Source organism: Antedon bifida, chromosome 7 (genome assembly GCF_963402885.1).
Source record: "Antedon bifida chromosome 7, ecAntBifi1.1, whole genome shotgun sequence".
Taxonomy (NCBI): domain Eukaryota; kingdom Metazoa; phylum Echinodermata; class Crinoidea; order Comatulida; family Antedonidae; genus Antedon; species Antedon bifida.
The window spans coordinates 17,960,223-17,985,161 of NC_136232.1; the positions used below are offsets into that span (position 1 = coordinate 17,960,223).

The 24,939-nt window shown below is 32.3% G+C and overlaps 2 protein-coding genes across 2 annotated transcripts in view; one reads left to right on the forward strand and one right to left on the reverse strand.

Annotated features, from left to right (window-relative positions):
- The window catches only part of LOC144848956 (uncharacterized), a 114,525-nt gene that overhangs the window by 28,104 nt on the left and 61,482 nt on the right, over positions 1-24,939 (reverse strand). The window lies entirely within an intron of this gene.
- LOC144848622 (organic cation transporter protein-like) lies at positions 2,197-23,006 on the forward strand. Its single transcript, XM_078705440.1, has 11 exons — positions 2,197-2,224; positions 12,490-12,875; positions 13,339-13,442; positions 13,683-13,837; positions 14,176-14,344; positions 15,099-15,228; positions 15,646-15,734; positions 16,960-17,168; positions 20,869-20,977; positions 21,119-21,328; positions 21,997-23,006. The coding sequence occupies exons 2-11, from the start codon at positions 12,504-12,506 to the stop codon at positions 22,085-22,087; spliced, it is 1,638 nt and encodes a 545-aa protein (XP_078561566.1). The 5' UTR covers positions 2,197-2,224; positions 12,490-12,503; the 3' UTR covers positions 22,088-23,006.

Sequence of the window (24,939 nt, forward strand, 5' to 3'; positions counted from 1 at the left end):
TGATGCTAATTAGGATTGTTTACAATTCGTCACGGTTGAGAAGGTGTTCTCACACAGATCGCGAGGAAGTTTTATGATTATGCATACAGAGTAGCCAAACAAGCGCGTTGCATTATGAGATATGTTTTGATCGAAAACTTTGACTGGAAGTCAAAGTTATTTTTTGAACCAAAAAATGTCTGTATTTCGGTTAAATTATTTTTTTTTTTGACTAATTTTTGGTGAAAGTTAATAACTATTATGATACTTCAACATGACCCACTTTTTTTCGAAATATATTTGTAAAAAAATTGTTGGAATTAGTCAAAAGGACAATACATCTTTAAAATGCCTCTCTATTTACAACATTTGTGTACAAAAGAATTTACTGTGTAATTTGAAGTATCCCCCACTGATAAGAAGTGCTTATTTTCAGCAAGCTCGCGTAACACAAATACAATCCCAAAAATTATGAAACATATGGGAAACTATAAATCGATGTTTATTGGAATGTATGATCAATAGAAATTTTTTGCCCGCACCCTGGCCTTTAAGTGTACTTATTCGAATTAATAAATAAATTAGAATAAGGTTTTAGAAAAGTTTTTAACAAACACGCATGCGCATTTCAATTTGTTTACCAAGGGCGGGCATACACATTGCATGTGGGGATATTCGATTGTGTTTCGGTGGATCGAAAAGTCCCTATTAAGTTTAAAGGATCACTGGTTATGATGTTTTATAATTAAATTATCTATGTCTATTTTGCATGTTGAATTAAAAAAATCAAATTCAATTGTTACCATGTTGTTTAAATGACAATAAATACTATCCGTATCGTATTTATGTTCATGTTTTACCGCGAAAAAACTTATTTTAACGTAAGCTTTATTTATTAAAGTACCTATTATCTGTAATGTAATGTGGGGCACATACAATAAAAACAAACTTGATAATAAACTAAAACAAGTGCTTCAAATTAGGAGAGCAAAAATAATCAGTAAAAATAAAGTATATTATTCGAATACAGAGGCAAATAGAAAACTCTTAAAGATGTATTGTCCCCCAAAAACATGAACAAATAAAGATTAATAAAATCAGATTTTGAATAGGCAAGTTCACAGTTTTAATAAAGTTATTCACTTCTGTAGAAAAAAAATCCTCAAAAATATTTATTTCACTTATAAAAAGACAAAAGAAATGGTTAATTTCAACCAAAAACCATTGTCTTCCAGACAATTTTGGTATATTTTGCTTTAATTACATTTTTTTGGTGTAAAATGGTTTTTTTTTGGATCAAGTTTTTGGTCAAAGTGAATAACTATTATGTGATATTAAAATGGTATATTTAACACAAAAAAAAATGTAGGGGGACAATATATCTTTAATGTACAAAATGACTAAAGAAGACAATATATCTTTAATGCTTTATGTATAATTATTTCCTACTTTAATATTCTTCTTTTTTAAGAAATTAGGATAATTGTATTTCATTTATGGAAGAACAGATTTTGTTTGTGAACGAGCCTCCGCTTAAAAATAAAGATTGGATTATAATAACATTATTATAACACAAACAAAATTTACCCGACCCTCTAATTTATAAATAATAAATATTTACTATGAAGATCAGAACATGTACAAATAAAACTGTGCATTCTTAAATAGTAAAACATAATAGTAAAATAATCTTGTTTAACTAAAGTTTATTAAACGCAAACATTGCATAATATTCTATTATAGATCATTATGTATGACTTGCTGAATGATTAACTAGAAGGCCTATGATAGGCCTACTCACAAACATTTAACATCTATACCAACAGGTTTTTGGATATCTCTCTTTAATGAGAATGAGAATTGAAAATGAATTGTAATCAATTTAGGAGGGAATGAAGTTACCTTGGAACATGTTTTATCGTTTAGCACTGAATGTCATATTTCAATTTTCATTTTGTCCAAGTTTAAAATGCTACTATTTATTGGTTACTAATAAATGTAGCACTGTTAGTTGGTGTAGTCACTATGGAAAAACCTTTCTCCACGAAGAGGGCCGCTGTTTAAAAGGTATAGGTGTAATTTCCGAATAAATTATTATAATATTATTATTGTAATTGTAGATGTAGACAGGTCACATAATACGTAAGACACACACTGTGTGTATAAAACATGTCAAGCGTAACGTGCCTCATTATTGAGGCGATGTCGATAAGGATACTCGACGACATTGGCACGGGACATTGCAGTAAGTCAATCTGTTCTTATACTTGTTTAGACAGTTATAAATATAAGTTAGATATCATTTTGATGATAACCTTTAATTAATATGTGTATTTTTTATTCAAAATCTTCAACAACATCATCGAACGTTGTTGAATATCGTAAATACATCATGTATTATATACGTTACATACAGTTTTCATTACTGAAATATGCCTGCTGCATACAACAAATCATTTTCCATCGTATTATCATTTCCTTATTTGGAAGAGGTCGTTTACAGTCCGTATCTCCCTAATTGTGTACAGACAGACTCCGCGTCATGCATGGCGGCAACTTATATTCTATTGAAATAATTGTTTTTAAAATCAAATTCCTGATGATGATCAAATAAGGATCGAAACGTTGAATCATGGCTTGCCTCTCGTTATTTGAAGTCAGTTTTATACTATAAAACCGGACTTTAGGCCTACTAGTATTACAAGCTACAGAATAAATATAGAACAATGTCAAACTCAAAGATTTAAGAAAAAAAACAGTTAAAGATTTGAATCTGAATTGAACATTATCGACATTAATCATCGGCATGATAGGCTTGCCGTCTACAAGCGTTCATGTATCTACTATGTATATTTATAGATCTAGATAAAATCCATATGATGGTATGTTTTATTCTACTAACGTTTAACAGGCATGCATAGTGTTGGTTACAAGAAAACAATTTTCCAGCAAAAGACGTAAGCTGAGGTGTTATTTTTTTGTTTTTAATTAAAAGTAATTTGTGTGAAAGTCGAGGATAAGCTGCTTTATTCATGAAACACAGAATTTTCGATCCGATAGTTTTAGGTCTTAAATTATATAATATATATATATATATATATATAGATTCGTTATCCAATCGAGTTCGAACAATACCATGAAAGCCCCAGTGGTCTAATGGTTAGGACATCTGCATATCAAGCAGGCGGTCCGAGTTCGAGTCTCGGTTGGGGCGACTTTTTCTCATTCTCACAGATTTCCTCATCTTTATCGTTTCAAATTAATTAATTAAATTTCAGTATATCACCGGGCGGTTTAGAATTAATGTTCTTTGCCTCTTGTGTTTATATATATAAAAGTATCTCTTCGGAGATCCCGCCTCGTGAATAAAAATACTGAAAGATGAGGGCGTATCAATTTGATCTCTGTTGCGCGTGCGTACAACTGAGGACTAGTGCTGTTCCGCCGTACCACGCCGAGAATGTTAAAGAGTCGTTATCCAATCGAGTTCGAACAATACCATGAAAGCCCCAGTGGTCTAATGGTTAGGACATCTGCATATCAAGCAGGCGGTCCGAGTTCGAGTCTCGGTTGGGGCGACTTTTTCTCATTCTCACAGATTTCCTCATCTTTATCGTTTCAAATTAATTAATTAAATTTCAGTATATCACCGGGCGGTTTAGAATTAATGTTCTTTGCCTCTTGTGTTTATATATATAAAAGTATCTCTTCGGAGATCCCGCCTCGTGAATAAAAATACTGAAAGATGAGGGCGTATCAATTTGATCTCTGTTGCGCGTGCGTACAACTGAGGACTAGTGCTGTTCCGCCGTACCACGCCGAGAATGTTAAAGAGTCGTTATCCAATCGAGTTCGAACAATACCATGAAAGCTCCAGTGGTCTAATGGTTAGGACATCTGCATATCAAGCAGGCGGTCCGAGTTCGAGTCTCGGTTGGGGCGACTTTTTCTCATTCTCACAGATTTCCTCATCTTTATCGTTTCAAATTAATTCATTAAATTTCAGTATATCACCGGGCGGTTTAGAATTAATGTTCTTTGCCTCTTGTGTTTATATATATAAAAGTATCTCTTCGGAGATCCCGCCTCGTGAATAAAAATACTGAAAGATGAGGGCGTATCAATTTGATCTCTGTTGCGCGTGCGTACAACTGAGGACTAGTGCTGTTCCGCCGTACCACGCCGAGAATGTTAAAGAGTCGTTATCCAATCGAGTTCGAACAATACCATGAAAGCCCCAGTGGTCTAATGGTTAGGACATCTGCATATCAAGCAGGCGGTCCGAGTTCGAGTCTCGGTTGGGGCGACTTTTTCTCATTTTCTTACACATATTACAGATACCATCATATTCAGGAAGCCACTTACAACTCCTGTGACCTAAAGGATAAACAGGCATATTGTTTCATTTGTGTTGGCTTTCTACGATCATACAAAGGCCTATGCATATGTATGATTGTAGACAGTATACTATTCATAAATACATACTATGTGGCGCAGATTTGGTTACATTCATTGTATCGCTACTCCTTGTTATTATTTCATAATCTTTTTTGCTAGAGAAGCCACTCATATCAGTTTACAATGCGCTTTTAAGACTATATCCATTTTATGTAATTACTAAACCTAGAATGATTTGCATTCAACTTAATAGGAAGCATTTTTCTCATTCTCACAGATTTCCTCATCTTTATCGTTTCAAATTAATTAATTAAATTTCAGTATATCACCGGGCGGTTTAGAATTAATGTTCTTTGCCTCTTGTGTGTATATATATATATATATATATTATATATTAAAACACGAAGCGTTGTGATGAAACAAATGTTGAGGTTTATAACGGAAATGTAGGTTATAACATTATACAAATTATAAAATTATCAATTGGCATATTATATGTTTCATTGTCATTAAAAAAATATATAAAACGTATACCACACTGAGACATCTCATGGATCGTAACATACCAATAATTACATACCATGGCGATCACTTTTACACAATGGATTGCAATATAGGTTAATCTAATCAGATTGGCCTACGGTGGATATTAAATACATTTGCAGTAGCAGGTGTTTAAATATAAATACATGTCTACGAAGAATGGGTTCATCACCACGTCACCGCTGCATCCCATTTTTTAAATACAGCAACAATTTTAGAAATATTCTGTTCCAAATCAATCCTTAATATATTATAAGAGATATGAATTGGTCTTTCTTTTTTTGTTTTCCGTCTTCATCTTGTGTAAAACAGAAGTATCAATATTTAGTATTATCTCACATACAATCGAAAGCCTTTAAAATGTAGGTCATAGCTAATCTTTATTTGCTAATTAAATATCTCAATTAAAATAGTATGTTATTATAATTATTAGCCTCTAAATTATCGAATACGCCTATGTTAATTCAATCTTCCTTATCAAAAACAATAAGCAATTTGCAAACTACAAATAAAATTAATAATACTCAGGTTAATTCATTCATAACATAACATAATATCTTTGTTACTTGGGAAAAAGAGTAGTAGTACATTATTATGGATACTGGCGCTATATAAATCTGATTGATTGATTGATTGATTGATTGAAATGAAACTAACAATATTCAATAGAATTAAAAATTGTGTTCACGAAAGTGAATGTTTATTACTTTTCCAGTTCCCATTTTCAAGGCGTAATAATCTTTTATCTCTTGAATTATTATCTTTTGTCTCATTATCAATATAATATTTGAACAGCGTTGCAACGCATTGACATAAAACGATCAAGGCACTGTCTGTATAAAAACAAATCAAGCGTGTCGTTTATTTTGTTTTATGAGACGATACCGAGAGGAGGTATTGTGTAAGGTAAGAAAATGTTTAAATATTTAATTCAAATTGCTATAATTAAGATGTGACTTAATCAGTGTTAAGTAGTCATGTACATAATCATTTGCTATGCAGTAAGACAGGCTGGTACTTTCTTAATATGCGACTCTGTGAACTTTATGTTACTAGACGAAATATCCGCTCAAGAGATCTTTATGTACCTTACGCCACCTTATTCCAGTAGTTTACTACCCTTCAAGGCTATAATACAATACCTTCCCCGCACCCGGAGAATTTTTTGCTTTAGTTTCCAGTACATTGCGGTCATTTTGGTACCCCGGGTAGGCCTATATGGATTGCATAACGAACAAATTGAAGAAAGGGGGAGTATTTAGACGCCATTTTGGCAGCTAAATCTTATTCAAGATGGCGAGTAATGTTTAACTATTTGTTTGACTATTTCAGTAATGTCGATAACTAGGTTACATAATTTGCAAATACATTAGTCAAGTTAAGAAATAATAATAATAATTTATTTGGAGATTACACTTTTACAACAGTGGCACTCGACCAAATGGAAGGTGCATCCAAAAGAAATATACAAAAAAAAAAACATGATATAGAAAATAACAATTACAATAAAAAGTCGACGTAGGTCAACAATTCAACTACAGTAACTACAATACCATTGATAATTAACACTACAGCAGCAGGAAACCCACTGACACCTAAAAATACAAAATTACAAGAAATAAACATATAGAATAGGTAGGAACTGTACAATATAAAATGAATTGGGCAACAACAATGTAGACCTAACACTATAATGAGATAGATATCAATCATTTAGTTTGATTGATATGAACATTACTCGCCTAGAACAATACATCTGTGTGCCCAAGCTCCTTTAATGGAATCGACGTCATACATATAATGATAGTAGTTATCAGTTCCACCTAATACAAGATTTAATTTGGTGTTCAGGTCACCAGAGATAAAATTTTCCCATACATCTAAATGATTGATATCGATTAACATATATTCTAATTTGGTATATTCTTCAATCCTTATGCCATTGAGTTGGTTACATGTGAATAAAAAAATGTTGAATGTCTTCTAAACCATTCTTACACATATTACAGATACCATCATATTCAGGAAGCCACTTACAACTCCTGTGACCTAAAGGATAAACAGGCATATTGTTTCATTTGTGTTGGCTTTCTACGATCATACAAAGGCCTATGCATATGTATGATTGTAGACAGTATACTATTCATAAATACATACTATGTGGCGCAGATTTGGTTACATTCATTGTATCGCTACTCCTTGTTATTATTTCATAATCTTTTTTGCTAGAGAAGCCACTCATATCAGTTTACAATGCGCTTTTAAGACTATATCCATTTTATGTAATTACTAAACCTAGAATGATTTGCATTCAACTTAATAGGAAGCAGCGAATGCATATCATCTATTCACACCCAATACACGAGGGGTATCATTTCTAGCGAAAATAAACATCAAGCAGTATCACGTCTATATAGCTGACATCCCATAATATGCGATACTGTAGCCTCTCCAGATACCAAACATTAGCCTGACCCTCTTAAGTTCAAAAACATTATGAACATCAGCCAGGACAGTTCTTCAACTTTCCATGTAACTCTCCTTGGTTCGAACTTGATCATCGGGTATTTTCATAGTATAATTATAGATTTATATGTAGTTTATAGGTACTACTATACCGTCATTACAAGAAACGCAACTGCAGTATGTTTTGTCGCTCATGATACCGTACGATAATCGACATGCTTCCCATCTCCTTATCAGCGTTCGCAACTTTGTATCAGTCTATAATACTGGTAAATGTTGTGATATCTGATTAAAAGTGATAACGTATATTTACCCCACTTCTGTACTTTGTACACTGTCGACACTGTCGATATCATATACTTTTTTATTTATTTGCGAGGTTTAATTACTTAGAATTTTTAAACAAAAGATGTAGGCCGAAAGTGTTTACAATATTTTAAAACCTTTAATGGAACACATCGATGTAATATCGTACGCATCGTACACGACACTAATTATGTTACCCTTATCTGATGATAATCCTATAAATTGTTCCTCTAATGAAGTGAAATGAAGAATAAATGTCACATCTGATATGTAATATAACCATATTCAGGCAATTTGTTTACTGATAGGAAATGACATACCGGTACCGGTACACTGCTTGTGTATCGTAAACGTTGTTTCACTTCATTTGAACAACAAGCTCCTGCTTGATTGCATATTATATTCAATTAGTTAAATATTCATCTAGACCTACTACTTAATACAATTGTTTGTTGTATACGCAAGAAAATGTATCTTTAATTATAACAATAATAATAACACCGTTCTAATTAATTCTAATTCAAATTATTGCTGTGGGTATCAGTGGCTGGATCTGAATGGGGATACAAAAAGCTGAATCAAAACGATAAAGTAAAACAGCCTGAAAAAGTAGCAGAGCTTTCAGGCAACACTAGCCCTAGCCCTTCGCAAGTGAGAGTACTTAGACAAAGTAGATAGTAATATTATTACAAAATATTAATATTTACAAAATCCAATTACGACCATGTCCACATACTGAGAGTCGATGAACTGTCTATGCACTTTACAATTTACATAGATTTTATCCGACAATTAACTCTAGCTGCATACCTGGAACAATGAATCTAGGCCTATATATACATTTACGTAAGGGCAAAATTTGGTAAATCGCGCGTTACTTGTAGAATGTTTACTCGATGGTATAAAAAGTTGGTTCGTATTTTCTTGCTTCTCAACGTTTGTATTAATTAATAATTACATAAAATATAAACGTTGTAGTGGTGAATCGTTACATGTACTATGCTATTTCAATCGAAAATGACAGTGACAGTTTTAACAAAGTATTAAATCGCAAATGTGTTACTGTATCAAGTGGTATATTATTAATTAATAGGCCTATAAAACATGAAAAAAAATATTGCGTTACTGAGTAGATAAAGAATATATTTAAACATTGTTCTTCTTTGTACCCATCCTCTTCCCCATCCCTCAACCCTAATGTTACATACAAAACACAAATTGGGTTTGTTTAAATGAGTCCAAATAAAAAAATGGACTCATTTTTTGACAAGTTTGTTAGATTATTGGTAAATAGTGATGTGTTCTTTCAAAATATACATTTAGATTATACGTTTGATAAACTAATATTTGACATGAGTAAACATAATTTATTAATAGACGGATATATGTATAGTAAAATTACGGGATTAATTATTTTCTGAATTTTATGTATAATGGGCAAATTAACGGAAAATAGAATTCATCTTCAACATCCAGCAATATCATTTATATATTTAGCTAATGTAAATCCACATTTTAGATGAATTAACTCAGCTAACAATAGACTAACAGCATTATTACAAACAAAGCCATATATATATATATTTGCATACATATATGAAGTAGGGTGAAGTCCAATGAGACAGCATGGTATGGGTACATGTACACGCACACAATTATCTACATATTGTCAGATGATATGTATGAACATTAGAACGTTATAAAGGCCTAACCATTAGTAAATTGAGTTTCCATATTTAAAACATGTACTTCTTCGACGAAGATGTAGACAATTTCGCAACCACCAAACGAATTGTTCAATTTGATTTAAAATAACATTTATTTCTTTATTCTTCTCAAAGTATTAACATTATATAGATGATCAAAAATCATACCGCATATCCTGTATGAAAAAGTAGATAGTAATATATTACAAAATATTAATATTTACAAAATCCAATTACGACCATGTCCACATACTGAGAGTCGATAAACTGTCTATGCACTTTACATATTTAGATAATATAGGTTAGGCATGTGTATTTAATCCGCCAATTAACTTTAGCTGCATACCTGGAACAATGAATCTACATACATTTACGTAAGGGCAAAATTCTGTAAATCGCGCGTTACTTGTAGAATGTTTACTCGATGGTATATAAAGTTGGTCCGTACTTTCTTGCTTCTCAACGTTTGTATTAATTAATAATTACATAAAATATAAACGTTGTAGTGGTGACTCGTTACATGTACTATGCTATTTCAATCGACTATGACAGTGACAGTTTTAACAAAGTATTAAATCGCAAATGTGTTACTGTATCAAGTGGTACATTATTTATAGGCCTATAAAACATGAAAACAATATTTCGTTACTGAGTAGATAAAGAATATCTGTTCCAATTTTACTTTTTTGTAAATAAAACACACATTATTTATTAGCATACGGTAGGATAGTGATACTTGTTAGACCTTATTGCAGAATGCATTAACCTCGTGATTCGATTACTTGTACTTTACTGATAACAGCAATAACCATTGCAATATTCATTTATTTAAATATACTGCGGCCTGACACTATTACTATGTGTTACACAGTACCGCGTGTCTTATTCGTTTCTTTAGATATTACATATACACCATGTCACAGAGTCATTTTGTTATTTTTTTCATATAATAATAGTAAACATTATTCATTTATCATTAGGTAGGTCTATTAATTTACGGGAAAAAATTCATTCATATGGCGAAAAAATTCATATCATCGATGCAACTTCTAACAACATCGTGACAATATTCATAATCATCGATGTATAATTTTTTTTTTAAATCCAAAATTCTGTTATATTGGCGTTATTGTTTATGCCAACAAGTAGTTGCATTCTTTTTAAAGGAAAGGAATTGTATTCTACTTCAAACAAATACTGCACTGTAGAGACGCAATGCTCTAGTAGATGGCAACTTGCAACTACAGTATAATATTATATTATTATTATATTTTTCCATTTGTATTTTTATAGGAATAATTTTAATGATGTTTTTTTATTATTTGTTTTCAATGAGAATATCTTTATGAATAATTAATCATTAGAATGGTGTGGTCAGTTAAAATATTAAATAATTAACTTAGGACTAAAAAATTCATTTTAAATATTTTCAACATGTTGTATTAATAATTCTAATAATTACGATGTAACAATATAACAGCTCATTAATTATTCATTACTGCAGTATCTACTGATTCATTCTGGTCATTTGTTTTAGGTATTGAGAGTGACATGGACAAACAGATAACATTATTTCGTGGTTTCGGTCCTTTGTTACATATCCTTTCTACATGCCACATCTATATATAAATTTACGTAAGGGCAAAATTCGGTAAATCGCGCCTTACTTCTAGAATGTTTACTCGATGGTATATAAAGTTGGTTCGTACTTTCGGTACTGATTTTAACCACCTGATGCAACCCTGTTTACTAATTAAATTAAGTTAGATAATTAGTTATTGACGATTAAAACGAATTTAGGTTCAACGATTTGCCCCAAATAGGGGTGTTTTCCGATCGTGGTATACACTGTCTAATGGATGTCCATCTTGAAAAATACCCGCCACAAAAATGCGAGGAGGCTTCGCATTTTCCTATATCCTCCTACGATAATTGTTTTTAATAGCTGAAAACCGGTTGAACAGCTAGAGTACACCATCATAATGTTGAAGACAGGCCGATTTTCTTAAAAAAATAATATTTTGATAGATTTAATATACGATTATACAACTGTTTTGATCTGCGATAAATGGAACATTCCAATCTCTGTTCCACAAGTGTCTATTCCCTCAGCCGTCGTAAAGTACTGTACAGTCATAACAGAAATTCGATCCATTTTATCCAATCTGTGCTGCAGAGGTTGGATATAGGTATTTTTTTAAACGGATATTAATGAGCTAGCCTTTCCAGTCGCCGTCTATTATGTACAATCATCTTTATTATTGCAGTTAAACCACCACCCTCCCCTCACTGGCATGAGTAGCGTTGTAAAGCCAGTAGAGGACAGGCCTACAGTACAAAGGATCACATGCCCTAAACGCAGAACAACTTTGGTGGTTAGGAACCAACTTAAGTATGAATTGGCTCTAAGAAACAATTGAAAACCATTAGACCTACTAATAATTAAGTTAAGTTAGATAATTATTTATTGACGATCAAAGCGAATTTACGATTTTCCCCGAATAGAGGTGTTTACTTTATTACTGACAGTTCCTTCTGAACGTTTATATTAATTAATAATGTAATTACTGTACAAAAAATATAAACGTCGTATTAGTGATGTATCGTTACATGTACTGTACCTCCATGGTTTAGTGGTATATTATTTGTAAAACATGAAAACAATTAATATTTCGTTACTAAATGGATAAAGAATATATTTAAAAATTGTTCGTCTTTGCACCCATCCTCTTCCCCATCCCTCAACCCTCATGTTGCATACAAAACACAAATTCAGTTTGTTTCAAAACAATTGACAATTGTTTCTCTTTCGGAAGTAATTCCCAGGGTGCTAATTTTAGTTGAGTACATAAATCACCGTGTCTATTTATTCGTTCCTGTAAACGACATGTATTATATTGTCCTGCATGTACATTTGAAGTCGCCAATTTGTTAACGCTGAAATTACTATGTATTCGAGAACCATCTGTGGGCACGACCTAGATGGTACGCGAGCGAAGCGAGCGTACCATCTAGTTGTGGTAAATTTCACTAAAGTATAAAAATGATAAATTGTTTTTTCAGACTCAAATTATGTATCATTTTTTTTCAGTACTTTAAGAAACAATGAAGCTAGATGACGTTTTGGCGCGAATTGGAGAGTTCAGTCCGTATCAGTTATGGGTGTACCACTGGTACTGTATGTTGGCCTTTTCCGTAGCTTTCCACCATCTTGGCCAGGTCTTCTTAGGCGGTGCCTCTGACCATTGGTGTGCTCCTCCGGACACCCTCACTACAAACTGTACTACTCTAGCTGAATGCCAATTGCAGAACTCAAGCTTCAGTGTTCCTGTGGATGATGAAGATACAGCCGGGAATGAACATAATTGTATGCAATATGTTTCTTACTTCAATGTTACAGAAGATGCTCCTCTGGAGGAATGTACTAATGGCTACGAATTTGATCATTCTCAGTATACTAATACAATACAGGAAGACGTAAGTTGAAGTTTATACCTTTCCACCATATGTCCTATTAACTAGTATGTATTTATCGGGGATAAACATACAGTAATGTAATATCAGGGAAGAGTGAAATTACACACATTTACTCTACCCTGATAATATTACGTCTTTTCATTTCGCTACATTTTATGTTTTTACAGCCAATATGCCAGCATAATTCTAAAAGTGATTATCCTATTTTATACCACGTATAATTATAATACAATACATTAACAATACAATATCTGAATTGATTGGTTATAATATGTAACTAACTTATTCACGTTAGCATTGAAAAAATGTTTGTACATTTGTTTTAAGTGAAGCAGTTTCTACTTATATCTTTGGTTACATATACCCTAGCGTCTGAATGTACGATAAGATTTATCATGATTGCAGATATTATTTTTTGTTCTTTCTATTTATACATTCCTGATAAATAAACTGTTTTATCCAGTTTACATTAGTATGCAAACACAAGAGAAGTGCTGCACTTGCGCAGTCTGTATATTTCTTTGGTCTACTGGTTGGCTCGATTTTCTTTGGATCTGTAGCAGATAGGTATTTATTCTACATTTTATTTACCCTTTTATTATTGAATAATCAAACATAATGATATACATGATTGATTTACTATCTAAAAGACACACAACCATTAGTCTCATTAAGATTTATTGATTTACCCTTTGATAATAAATTTGCTTTATAAGAACTTCCAACTTCGTTTGAATGTTTTTTAAGGAACTAGCACCTTTCATATTTTCTGTACAGAAAACATTAATTATTTCATTTATTTAACAGAATTGGTCGTAAACCAACATTGATCATATGTGCAGTGTTACAGTCTTCTCTTGGTCTGATAACAGCATTTGTTCAATCGTTTGCTGCTTATGTCTGCCTTCGATTTCTTATCGCCACTGCGAGCATGGGCATATACCTTATAACATTTGTCTTCGGTAAGATTTTCAACTCGCTTTCCATTAACTCCATGTTCCAAAGCGTGTCGAGACACGTGGGTAAATGAAAATTCATTCGAAAATATTAAAAGTAATTCGTCAAAAAGTGGGGGTTTAAAACCATCATTTATTAACGAGGGTATTAAATGTTGACATGTTTCTAGAAACTCAGATCAACTTGTTTTCTAAAAATAAAAAATTGATTTCTTACATTATTACAGCATAGAGTGTGTATAGAGTGTACATTTAAAGGATTCAACACATTATATCTTCGTTCTTACACGTCAGGTTTATGGACATTCTAACAATCTATTTTACTTTTTGTATCTTACATATAGCAACTGAACTCGTTGGTTTGAAATGGAGAAATGTTGCTGGAAATGTTGTTCCAATTTACTGGGGTCTTGGCATCATGCTTTTGGCATTTTTAGGGTACTTGATCCGTGATTGGAGAAAGCTACAGATTGTGCTGTCAGTGCCTACGGCTGTGGCTGTTATATACATGCCGTAAATATTTATTCAATTAATCATTATATCGCTATATCGCTAATTATTCATTACTGATAAGCAATCAATTATCTAACGGTACTTTTAGTGTGATATATAATGTATCAATGCAATAAGTCAATAATACATTTTTTTAATCATTGAACAAGAACATAAATAACGAAACATTCTTGACTACTTTTTTTAAGAAATTAAATTAGAAGTAAAAAGAATTTGTCTCATTACATCTCAAAATAAACAGAATTAAAATCATAAGCAACAAAACTAGAAATAACCACCGATTATTAGGGTAAAGAAACCTTGAACAGGAGGCCTACTTTATGTCGATGTTTATTTTATTACATACCTATCACAGTGAATGTTAGGCGACGTCGGTAAATCAGTGTAACGATATAATAGAACTAGGCTTATTATTACTTTATAATAGCATTATACTACAGTTAAATTACTGCGATTAATGCATTGAACAGATCATTATCAGCCATTGTAATATCACAATGAAGCCAACTTTATAGAATACAGGTACCTGTATTAGCACCAGAAAACATTGCCAAAAACACTGGTATTATTTCTATAACACTTTGAATTAATAGGCCTGATTGTGATTTCAACATCGAATGATTTACTCATCTTTGATAAAAAAAATATCAGCACGTTTCCTTAATCCATCCCTTTGTATGTTATACTAACGAAATTTAACTTCGATAAATACATTTAAGATAAATACAATTATGATTATTTTAAATATTACCAGCTTCCTGCCAGAGTCAGTAAGATGGTTGCTTTCACAAGGAGAAGTTGCAAAAGCCGAAGCTATAATACACAGAGCTGCTCGTGCTAGTAAAGTTACCATTCCTGAACATCCGTTTGATGAAAAACTCGAGGTAAACATTATCATATCAATACATTGAGATCGCCATACTGAAGTTCTTATGCGAGGTATGTGCATCCTCCATCCCTGTCTCAATAACTAATTTGAGAATTAATAGAAATAGAGTTTTATTAAATAATCATTTACTAGTGTATTATTTGGATAAATTTATGTCGACAATCAATGTTTGTGTTCATTATACTGTCTACTGTACTATTTATTTTTTTTATTAAAAGTAAAATGTTTTCATATTAAATTTCCATTCCATTTTACATTTACTTACAGTTCATGTTTTCCTGTTTATAATTATTTGCATATATATAGGCCATAATGGCTAATAATACTGTAGCTTTCATATATACTCATAGTTCCTGTCAGTGATAAATAATAGATTTAGGCATAAACTAATCATTCTTATAAATCTATATAGGAAGAAAAATCAGAGAGAAAATACACAGCACTTGATTTATTTCGTACTCCTAACCTTCGCAAAAAAACGCTCAACGTTATGTACAATTGGTAAGTTACAATATGTAAATTATTATATATTCTCAAAATATTAAAATATGGTAATTTTATTACATTCAATGTGATTTAATGGTCACAACGGCCGAAAACCAAGCAGCATTTGTATCTCTAACATACAGTATATGACATTCAACTGATAACAATGAGCTTTAGGAACAAATAAATATTAGTGTCAAAGCGTACCTTAACCAAAGAGTGATCTGGTACCAGGAATGTTCTAAAGGTTGAACAAGAATTATTCGCCATCTTCACAACCAAAGTGGTTTGATCCTATACCAACATTGATTTGGTCATATGGCTGCATGGCTGCTGCTGTACACATCTAACCAATATAATCTAACAACAAGATGCTGAGCTCCGGATGGCATCATCAGTTCCACGACCCTAAACCTTTTGATTGGACAACTGGCTTCCTCAAATGTTTGGTTAACAGACACCGAGCTTTGGAGAATACTGTATCTACATATTACAGTTACTGTTGATATTTGTCGCAGCAAGACATAAGATCAAACGCCTGGTAAAATTTCCGTCATTGGCAAGGCGAACTCAGCATCCTGTTGTTTGATTGCTTTGATCTAACTCAAACAGTTTCCTGTTGCTGTATTCACCATTCACACTTCGGCTAAGAAAATATTTATCGTAAGGGGAAAGGAAAGGAAAAATACTGAAGCGGAAAAATATTAATTGAAAAACTGCAATCACATAAATCTCTATTGTTCAATCACTTTTCTATTTGCATTATATTGGAAAAAACAGAGGGAGGGGAAGCCGGTGTTGGGGAGGAGTGTAAAAAATATGATAATTTGGTTACAAGAAAATTGTCATTTATAGTATTAAAACAAAGTTTAAAGCATGAATGAGATAATATGCACATGCTAACCAAAACAAAAACTTGGATCGAAAAAAAATGACCTGAAAAGAATACTCCTGTAAGTTAAAGGATAAAATGCCAAATTGTATGTCAGACAAAGAACTTTTTATAAGTAAAATCATATACTGTATATAGTTTTTCACTATGGAAGTGGATTAAAACTGCAAAATGTCTGAATTGTTTTAATCTTTATTTTTCATCTGTGTGACAAGGGGAAAATAATGAAAGAGTTTTGTCTTGATTTAATGGAAACAAGTGTGTTTAGTGAAGATACGCGGCCACGGGTCTTTTGTTGAAATGGTCATAACAATAAATAAGTGACATATTATTTATTCTTTTATTCAGGTTTGTTGTTGTCATGGTCTACTTTGGTCTTTCGCTGAGCACTGCTGACCTTGGCATTGACCCTTATGTTGCATTTATGTTGTCTGGACTAGTCGAGATTCCCGCTCGTATTTTTAGTATATTTGCTATTGATCGCTTTGGAAGGCGTCCAATACTGGCTTTTGTTATCTTGTTTGGTGGAGCATGCTGTTTTCTAACTGTTTTTATTGGTGAGTCAACGTTATATTTTGATACATTTTGAAATATAATGACAACTCTATTGTATAATCAATTCATATGCACTTCAGCAGCCGCGTAACAGTTATTTTTATATTGTCAATTACCGCACCAAACTTAGTTGGTGCAACACATAGAAGCAAGACAAAAATATCAATCCCTATGATGCCGGTTTTTATAGCGCCGGGTCGCCTACATTATTAGAATCTACTTATTTTTCACATTTTTAACCTTTAAAGACGAAAACATTATTGTATATATTATTTTTACAACAAATGTACTCTGTTACCTTACAATAAACCGAGCATATGCTTGTACATAGTGATGGTCAACAACAGTGTCCAAGAGTAAGCAAGGCGTAGAATGGTGACCCTGGGGAATTAACCTTTTATTTCTGGTGTTTTTTTATTTCTCTTACTAACCTATAGCCTACATGACATACACAAAATCAGACTACAACATTGCGTGCGGTGATCTTATTCATTATTTGAAAACTACAGCTCACTATGTCGGTTGGGCGGTCGGTCGGTCAGTTGGTCTGTCGGTTGGTCGGTAAACACTAACTCAAATTTGAGCACGCGACTGCAGCTATGTATATGAACTTGTTTATCTTAAGATAAGTACTCCGTCCAGTTCACGTAAACTTAGTTTAGTTTCCAAAATTTAATTTCCAAATTAGTTTCCAAAATTAATTCATTTGTTATCTATATATACATTTACGTAAGGGCAAAATTCGGTAAATCGCGCGTTATTTCTAGAATGTTTACTCGATGGTATATAAAGTTGGTTCGTACTTTCGATACTGATTTTAACCACCTGATGTAACCCTGTTTACTAATTAAATTGAGTTCGATAATTAGTTATTGACAATTAAAACGAATTTAGGTTCAACGATTTGCCCCAAATAGGGGTGTTTTCCGATCGTGGTATACACTGTCTAATGCATGTCCATCTTAAAAAATACCCGCATACAATAATACGAGGATGATTCGCATTTTCCTATCTCCTCCTACGATAATTGTTTTTAATGGCTGAAACCGGTTGAACAGCTCGAGTACAGTATCATAATGTTGAAGACAGGCAAAAAGAATAAATAATTAAACAGTTTATTAAATCGGAAATAGTTTACTCTATTTAGTGGTATATTATTTATAGGCCTATAAAAAAAATATTTCGTTACTTAGTGGATAATAAAGAAATCTAAAGAATAATTTAATATAAAGAATATATTTAAAAATTGTTCCTCTTTGTATCTATCCTCATCCCCAACCTTCAACCCTAATGTTAGATACAAAACACAAATTGGGTTTGTTTAAATGAGTCCAAATCAAACATTTGGACTCATTTTGTGACAAGTTTCTCTTTTGGAAGTCATTCGCAGGGATGCTAATTTTGGTTGAGTTCATAAATCATTGTGTCTATTTATTTGTTTCTGTAAAAGACAATGTTTTATAGTCATGCGGTACGTACATTTGAAATCGCCAGTTTACACTGAAATTACTATGTATTCGAGAACCATCTGTGGGCACGACCATCTAGTTATTAAAAATTTTGAAAACCAGGGACAGTGGGACAATTCGTTGGAAGCGAGCTAGTTGATGGTTACCGTTATTTGTCCTAGTTAAATGTTATAAATAAAATCTTATTGACATTTTCCACTGAAAATGGAAATTCAGTAGACCTGTAGAAAAGTCTGTAAGTGCTGTTATATTTTGTTCGGTTCGGTTGGTAGAATGACAGACAGAATGAAAAGTTAGTAGTCAGCCTGTAGAACTGTAACGTTTAATAGGTAATCCTCTACAGTATTGGTAAAGTGTTGGAAAAGTGTTCAATACAATATAATAAATAGAAAGGAATAATTATAATAACTGACAGTTAATAATAGCATACTGGTCACGTGACCCAACCTGTCCGAACGAGAGAGGCTCTCGCTGAATATAAATACAAAAAATACAAAAACAGAAACATCAATCAAATCTTTCAAAATTAACAGGAAATTGTTTTACATAATAAAACAATAAAGCATTTTCACAAGTCGAAAGAAGATCGGATCTAAAAATAAAAATTTCACTTAAAAATTTAAAATATTACGTTAAAGAAAACTCTTTGATAATAATTGAGTTAGCGCTTACAAGTAGAACATCTTATTGTGTATTATAATAAGGGCAGTAACATAAGAAATGTTTACATTTAAAAATTATAGCTTTTGAATGTTACTTTCCATTTTATGCCCAATTTTAAATTACATTAAGATCACCATTTAATTGTTTAATTCTGAAATATTACGATATGTACAAATATCATATAACGAAGTATCATCTAATAATAATAATAAATATAATATTAGATTTGATATTATCAACCATATCATTATTTTATGAATACAATAAATAAAAATGGACCCAAAACAGATCTTTGGGATACTCCTACTGTAATGGTCACCCAAGGACTAGTAGTTCCTTCAATAATAACACGTTGTTCGCGTGAGTAATTTTAAACCAATTTTAGAAGAGTACCAATAATTCCATATTGATTTAATTTGTATATGATCCCATTATGCCAAACTATATCGAAGACTTCGGAAATATCAAAAATTACCGAGATTACTTCTTTCTTTAAACCTAAAGCTCTAATAAATGTATAGAGAAGTTGATACGTTGTCGAGTCACCTGGTGTAAAACCAGATTGGAATTGAGTAAGAAGTTTATTTTCCACAAAGAATTTATATACTTTATCAAAACCTGCACGCTCAAAAATGTTTGCAAAGTTGAAAAGTATAGCGATAGGGCGGTAGTTCTCAATAAGAGATTTATTGCCTTTTTTAAATGGAGATGAATGACATTTGATTTTGTCGTGTTTATCAACAGCCTAGTAACCAGGATTTCTGCTTTAAATAAAAACAAATAATGTTCATAATATTTTAGAAATCACCAAAACACTAGAATTTTCATAACAATATAAGGAAATTGGAACGCATCAGGCTAGATTACAAGACATTAACTGCGAACGAGTAGCGTATTTATGATATGCGCTCTCAACGGACGACGAATATAAGGCCTACAAATTGATGCAATCTAACTAATTTTTGACTTGTTTATTATTTTCCATTTATTTCTCCCTTTTCTTTTTTGTATTTAGTCACGTGTAACGCGACTCTACAGCTCACTATGTCGGTCGGTTGGTCGGTCGGTCGGTTGGTTGGTCAGTCGGTCGGTAAACACTAACTTGAGCACGCGACTGCAGCCTAGTATATGGCCTTGTTTCTCTTACTCTACCTCTTATTCTCATTTTTTATCTTACCCAACGCGGTACGAAGGCTTGGTCAGCCAAGTGAAATCCCGCCTCCCACCTGCACTTCTGCCATCATTATTTTATTAATTTATGCCAATGATTATTGTGTGAAACTATCACCGATGGTGATGACAATTAATATACCTGGAGTAATTGATAACATTTATGAAAAATGATGTGAAAATGTCGCCCAATTCACTCGCCGTGACTAAACTTCATATGCGGTACCTTGCATATAGCATTTTTTTTTTAATCTAAAAATAGTGAAACGTTAAATGATTTCTCATTATAAATTCTTACCTGTATGTTTAGATAGGTAATGTAACTTTATTCTAAACACAAATTATATTAATTCCACTTATAACTAATCGTTATTCATACTCTTCGTACCTATTTCTATAGCCCCGGGTGTATATCGAGTGACTGTTGCAATGTCCGGAAAATTTGCACTTACTGCTGCTTTTGGCGTTGTTTACGTCTACTCGGCTGAGCTGTTTCCAACTCCTGTTAGGTAAATGTATTTTTAGATACCACATTACAATTATTCTTTAATATTAAATAATGAATATCTTTAAATCAGTCATCCAAAATCCGACAAAAATCAAGATGATGTCATGTTTGATTTCTAAGGAGATATAACTTATTTTTTTAGGAGCGCTGGAATGGGCTTAGCCTCTATGTCAGGTCGACTAGGAAGCGTCATTTCACCTTTAGCACTTGTGATCTCGGACATATGGGAACCGCTACCACTAGTATTATTCAGTTCTCTGTCGGTTACTGCAGGACTTCTTGGATTATTATTACCAGAAACAATGGGTACTAATTTACCAGAAACAATTGAAGAAGGAGAGGCATTTGGAAAGTAAGTATCATTATGATTAAGTATTGAAAAGATAAACCATAGAATCATTGATACAGTGTTTGATTGTACGCTCGGCGGTCATTATTCTCACAATTCATTATTACCATTTTCCAAAAGAGGATTGATCAAAGCGCTTTAAACATCGGGTAAAGAGTTCAGCTACATTCACGGAACGGAAACGATGCCGTTCAATACTGTATACAATTTTTTATTAACACAACACGGTGTCACCTCCCGTCGCTCCGTGAAACGGAAAGCGTGAATGCAGAATAATTCATTAGAAACCAGATGCGTTTTAAGGACTTTACTAATTTTTGAAGATTTTCCACACAAAACTTGACAACCTTAATTCTCAGTATTTTTTTATTGGTACGAGTATTTTTGTCAAAATAAACTATTAATTGTACGCCGTCTATTTAAGAAATATCTGTTTCATGATTGTGAATCGTCATCTTGCTTTCTTCACATTTTAAACACTATTAATTACGAAAAAACATTTGGGACTTATTTTGTATGCGTCTTTATTTATTATTCTATGAGTTTGTTAATTGCCGCAATCTCCGAGTAGCAAAAAAACATTTGGAGCTTATTAATTAAAATTTACCGACTTTAATTTTCTATTAGTTATTTAATATCCTGATTTAAATTTTTAATTTTAATTTTTTCAGAAAGCCAAGACAAAATAAATCGAATGGAGACGCACACGAGCTGAAAGTTGCAGCTGATGATGACGAAGTCGATGAGAAGTTGGTAGTTTGAACCCAATTTCTAATAAATCCTAATTAATTAATAATAATAATAATAATAATAATATAAAGAATACAATTTACCAATTATGCAATCCGAAGAATTCTGTGAAATTCATCCTTTCCATACTTAAAATGATTGTTAGCATACGTATTCTACGCAGTTGTGGACACCTTCTTGCACTATTTGACAAGTTAAATTATTGATAGCTATAAAAGATCTGTAAAATTGAAGATTTAATTTGAAATAGCAATAATCACAGCTACACAAATATTAATATTTTGTAAATGTAATTAGGTTATTAAAATGCTAGCCTGTAGAAATGTCTGTAAACGTGTTTAGATTGTTCTAGCTACTGTAATAGTAATTAATTGTTCATATTTTCATAATTGAAATTAAACGAAAATTTAAACTATTTTAAAATCATTAGGCGTCATTCCAGTTGCCTCCTCAATTGATACTTTTCTAACAATCATTTTACTGATTTTGATAAATATATAAAATATACTTTGAGTGTGTTATATAATAGTAAGTGTTTTTTTTTAATAGACTTAGGTTATTAACAGTACATACTGTTAAAATATGTTACCAACATGTTTGAGTATTATTTTATATTGCTAGTTTGTGTACACTTTGGCTAAAATGGTAACTTAATTTTTTATTTCAATCAGTATTATGCAATGTCTAAATACCTTTCACTTTTTCCATAAAAGAATTATTTAGTAGCATCTCAAGCCTACATGATCTCTATCGTAATTCTTTCAAAACAGTACTATTGTTCTTCTTATAACCATAGGCTAATTACTTTTTCTTGAGTGAAAGTCAGCCATTTTTAATAGGATTTTTATAGTCGTATATATAATCTGATTGTCGTACATATTTAAACTATTGTTGTGATTTGGGATCTATTACATTAAATATGAAATCTAAATATATTTGACTATTTCTTTATTTCAAATGTACTACAATGCAATTAGTAGGCCTAGGTATATTATGTTTGCTGTTTTGTTTATTTTCGTGAAGTTAGCAAAAAATCAAAATTATACTGCATCGAGAGAACTGATGATATATAATGCCTATTATTTGTTATCGGGCCGATAGCCGCATAATAAACCGGGTGGCCGAATATCTTTGTTTAGGTCTGCGCGCTATCTTTGTCCCGTTAGCGCGTCCCGTTAAGACCCGGATGATTCGGCCCATGTTAAAAGCCGTTTAAAATGTGTTTCTTAAGCCTAAACGGTCCACTTTGTCGCGGATGTCAATCATAATGTTACAAGAAGTTTAGGCGCCGATGATTATAGTCAATGATTAATACTAATTAGGCCCGTATTTATTTGAATAATTTTTTTATACCGAATAAATAAAAAAAAATAAATAAAATAAAAGAATATATTTTTAAAAATTGTTCCTCTTTGCACCCATCCTCTTTCCTATCCCACAACCCGGGCCTCAACCCTAATTTTACATACAAAATACAAATTGGGTTAGTTTAAATTTGACTTAAATTTTGGACTCATTTTGTGACAAGTTTTCTTTCGGAAGTAATTCCAAGGGTGCTACTACCTACGAATCACCGTGTCTTTTTATTCGTTTCTGTAAACGTGTTATAGTCCTGCGTACATTTAAAGTCGCCAGGTTTTTTATGCTGAAATTACTATGTGTTTTCGAGAACCATCTAGTAATATTGTCTCTCTTTTCAAAATATTGGTATTACTTTCCAAACAAACATGTATAGGAGCGCTCGAGGTGGGCAGCTTGGACAAAACAATTTTATATCAATTTTTGTCGATTTCTTGTGATTTTAATTGTATTGTCTTCAGTGATCGTGTAATTTATTTTGTGGAATTTTTACTGCCGTTTTAAATGATTTTTAACTGGTTGTTGTTTCGACGTTTCTGCTAGCCTGTGTGTATTGAGGATCACCGGTTTAAGGCTTTGCTATGTTATTGCTAGCCCACCTCTAACATTCCAGTCTTATTCGCACGTGATCCCTGACTGACTTCGACGTTTAATTTGTTCTTTTTTCTTCTGTTGGCTAACACAGCTCCATTTTAAACAAATTTATGGAACGCCGTTTACGCAACATTTCGATGATGTGAATTTTATTACGCGAGATATGCATGAAATGCATCGATATGAATTGAATGATGCGATATGAATGAAATGTTTTGAATGAAATGCTTTAAATCGAATGTTTTTTTTTAATGAAATGTTTTGAATAAAATATTTTGAATGAAATGTTTTGAATGAAATGTTTTGAACGAAATGTTTCGAATTAAATGTTTTGAATGAAATGTTTTGAATGAAATGTTTTGAATGAAATGTTTTGGATAAAATGTTTTGAATGAATTGAATTGAATGCTTTAAAAAGTCAAACTATTTGCGGCGTATGTCATTCCCACCGCTTGGTAGCTTGACCGCGTACCGGACCTCTACATGCTAGCTTTTTCCCCCACTAACTGAATCCAAGATCAGGTCTGTTAAGATTCGCTGTAAAGGATCCATATTGATGACAGCGGGGAGAGAGAGGAGAAGAGGGTACCAAGGCTTAAAAGGTTGAGAAATAAATCGTGAGCGGGAATGACATACGCCGCCAATAGTTTTACTTTTCAAAGCATTCAGTTAAATTTATTCAAAACTTCCACAGCTCAGTAGAAATTAATTTCCATTGGGTTTGGCTGGATGTCATATTTAAAAGAATTATAATACTCGGATCATCACGTTGTTGTGTGTACTATTAAATGTAAATAGCAAAACTTGACCACGAGCAATTAAAATTATCGCTAATCCACAACTTCAATAATTTTTCGGAGAATAATGAGGTAAATATTCTCGTAGATTGCTTTGTTTCGTATAAGCCATTC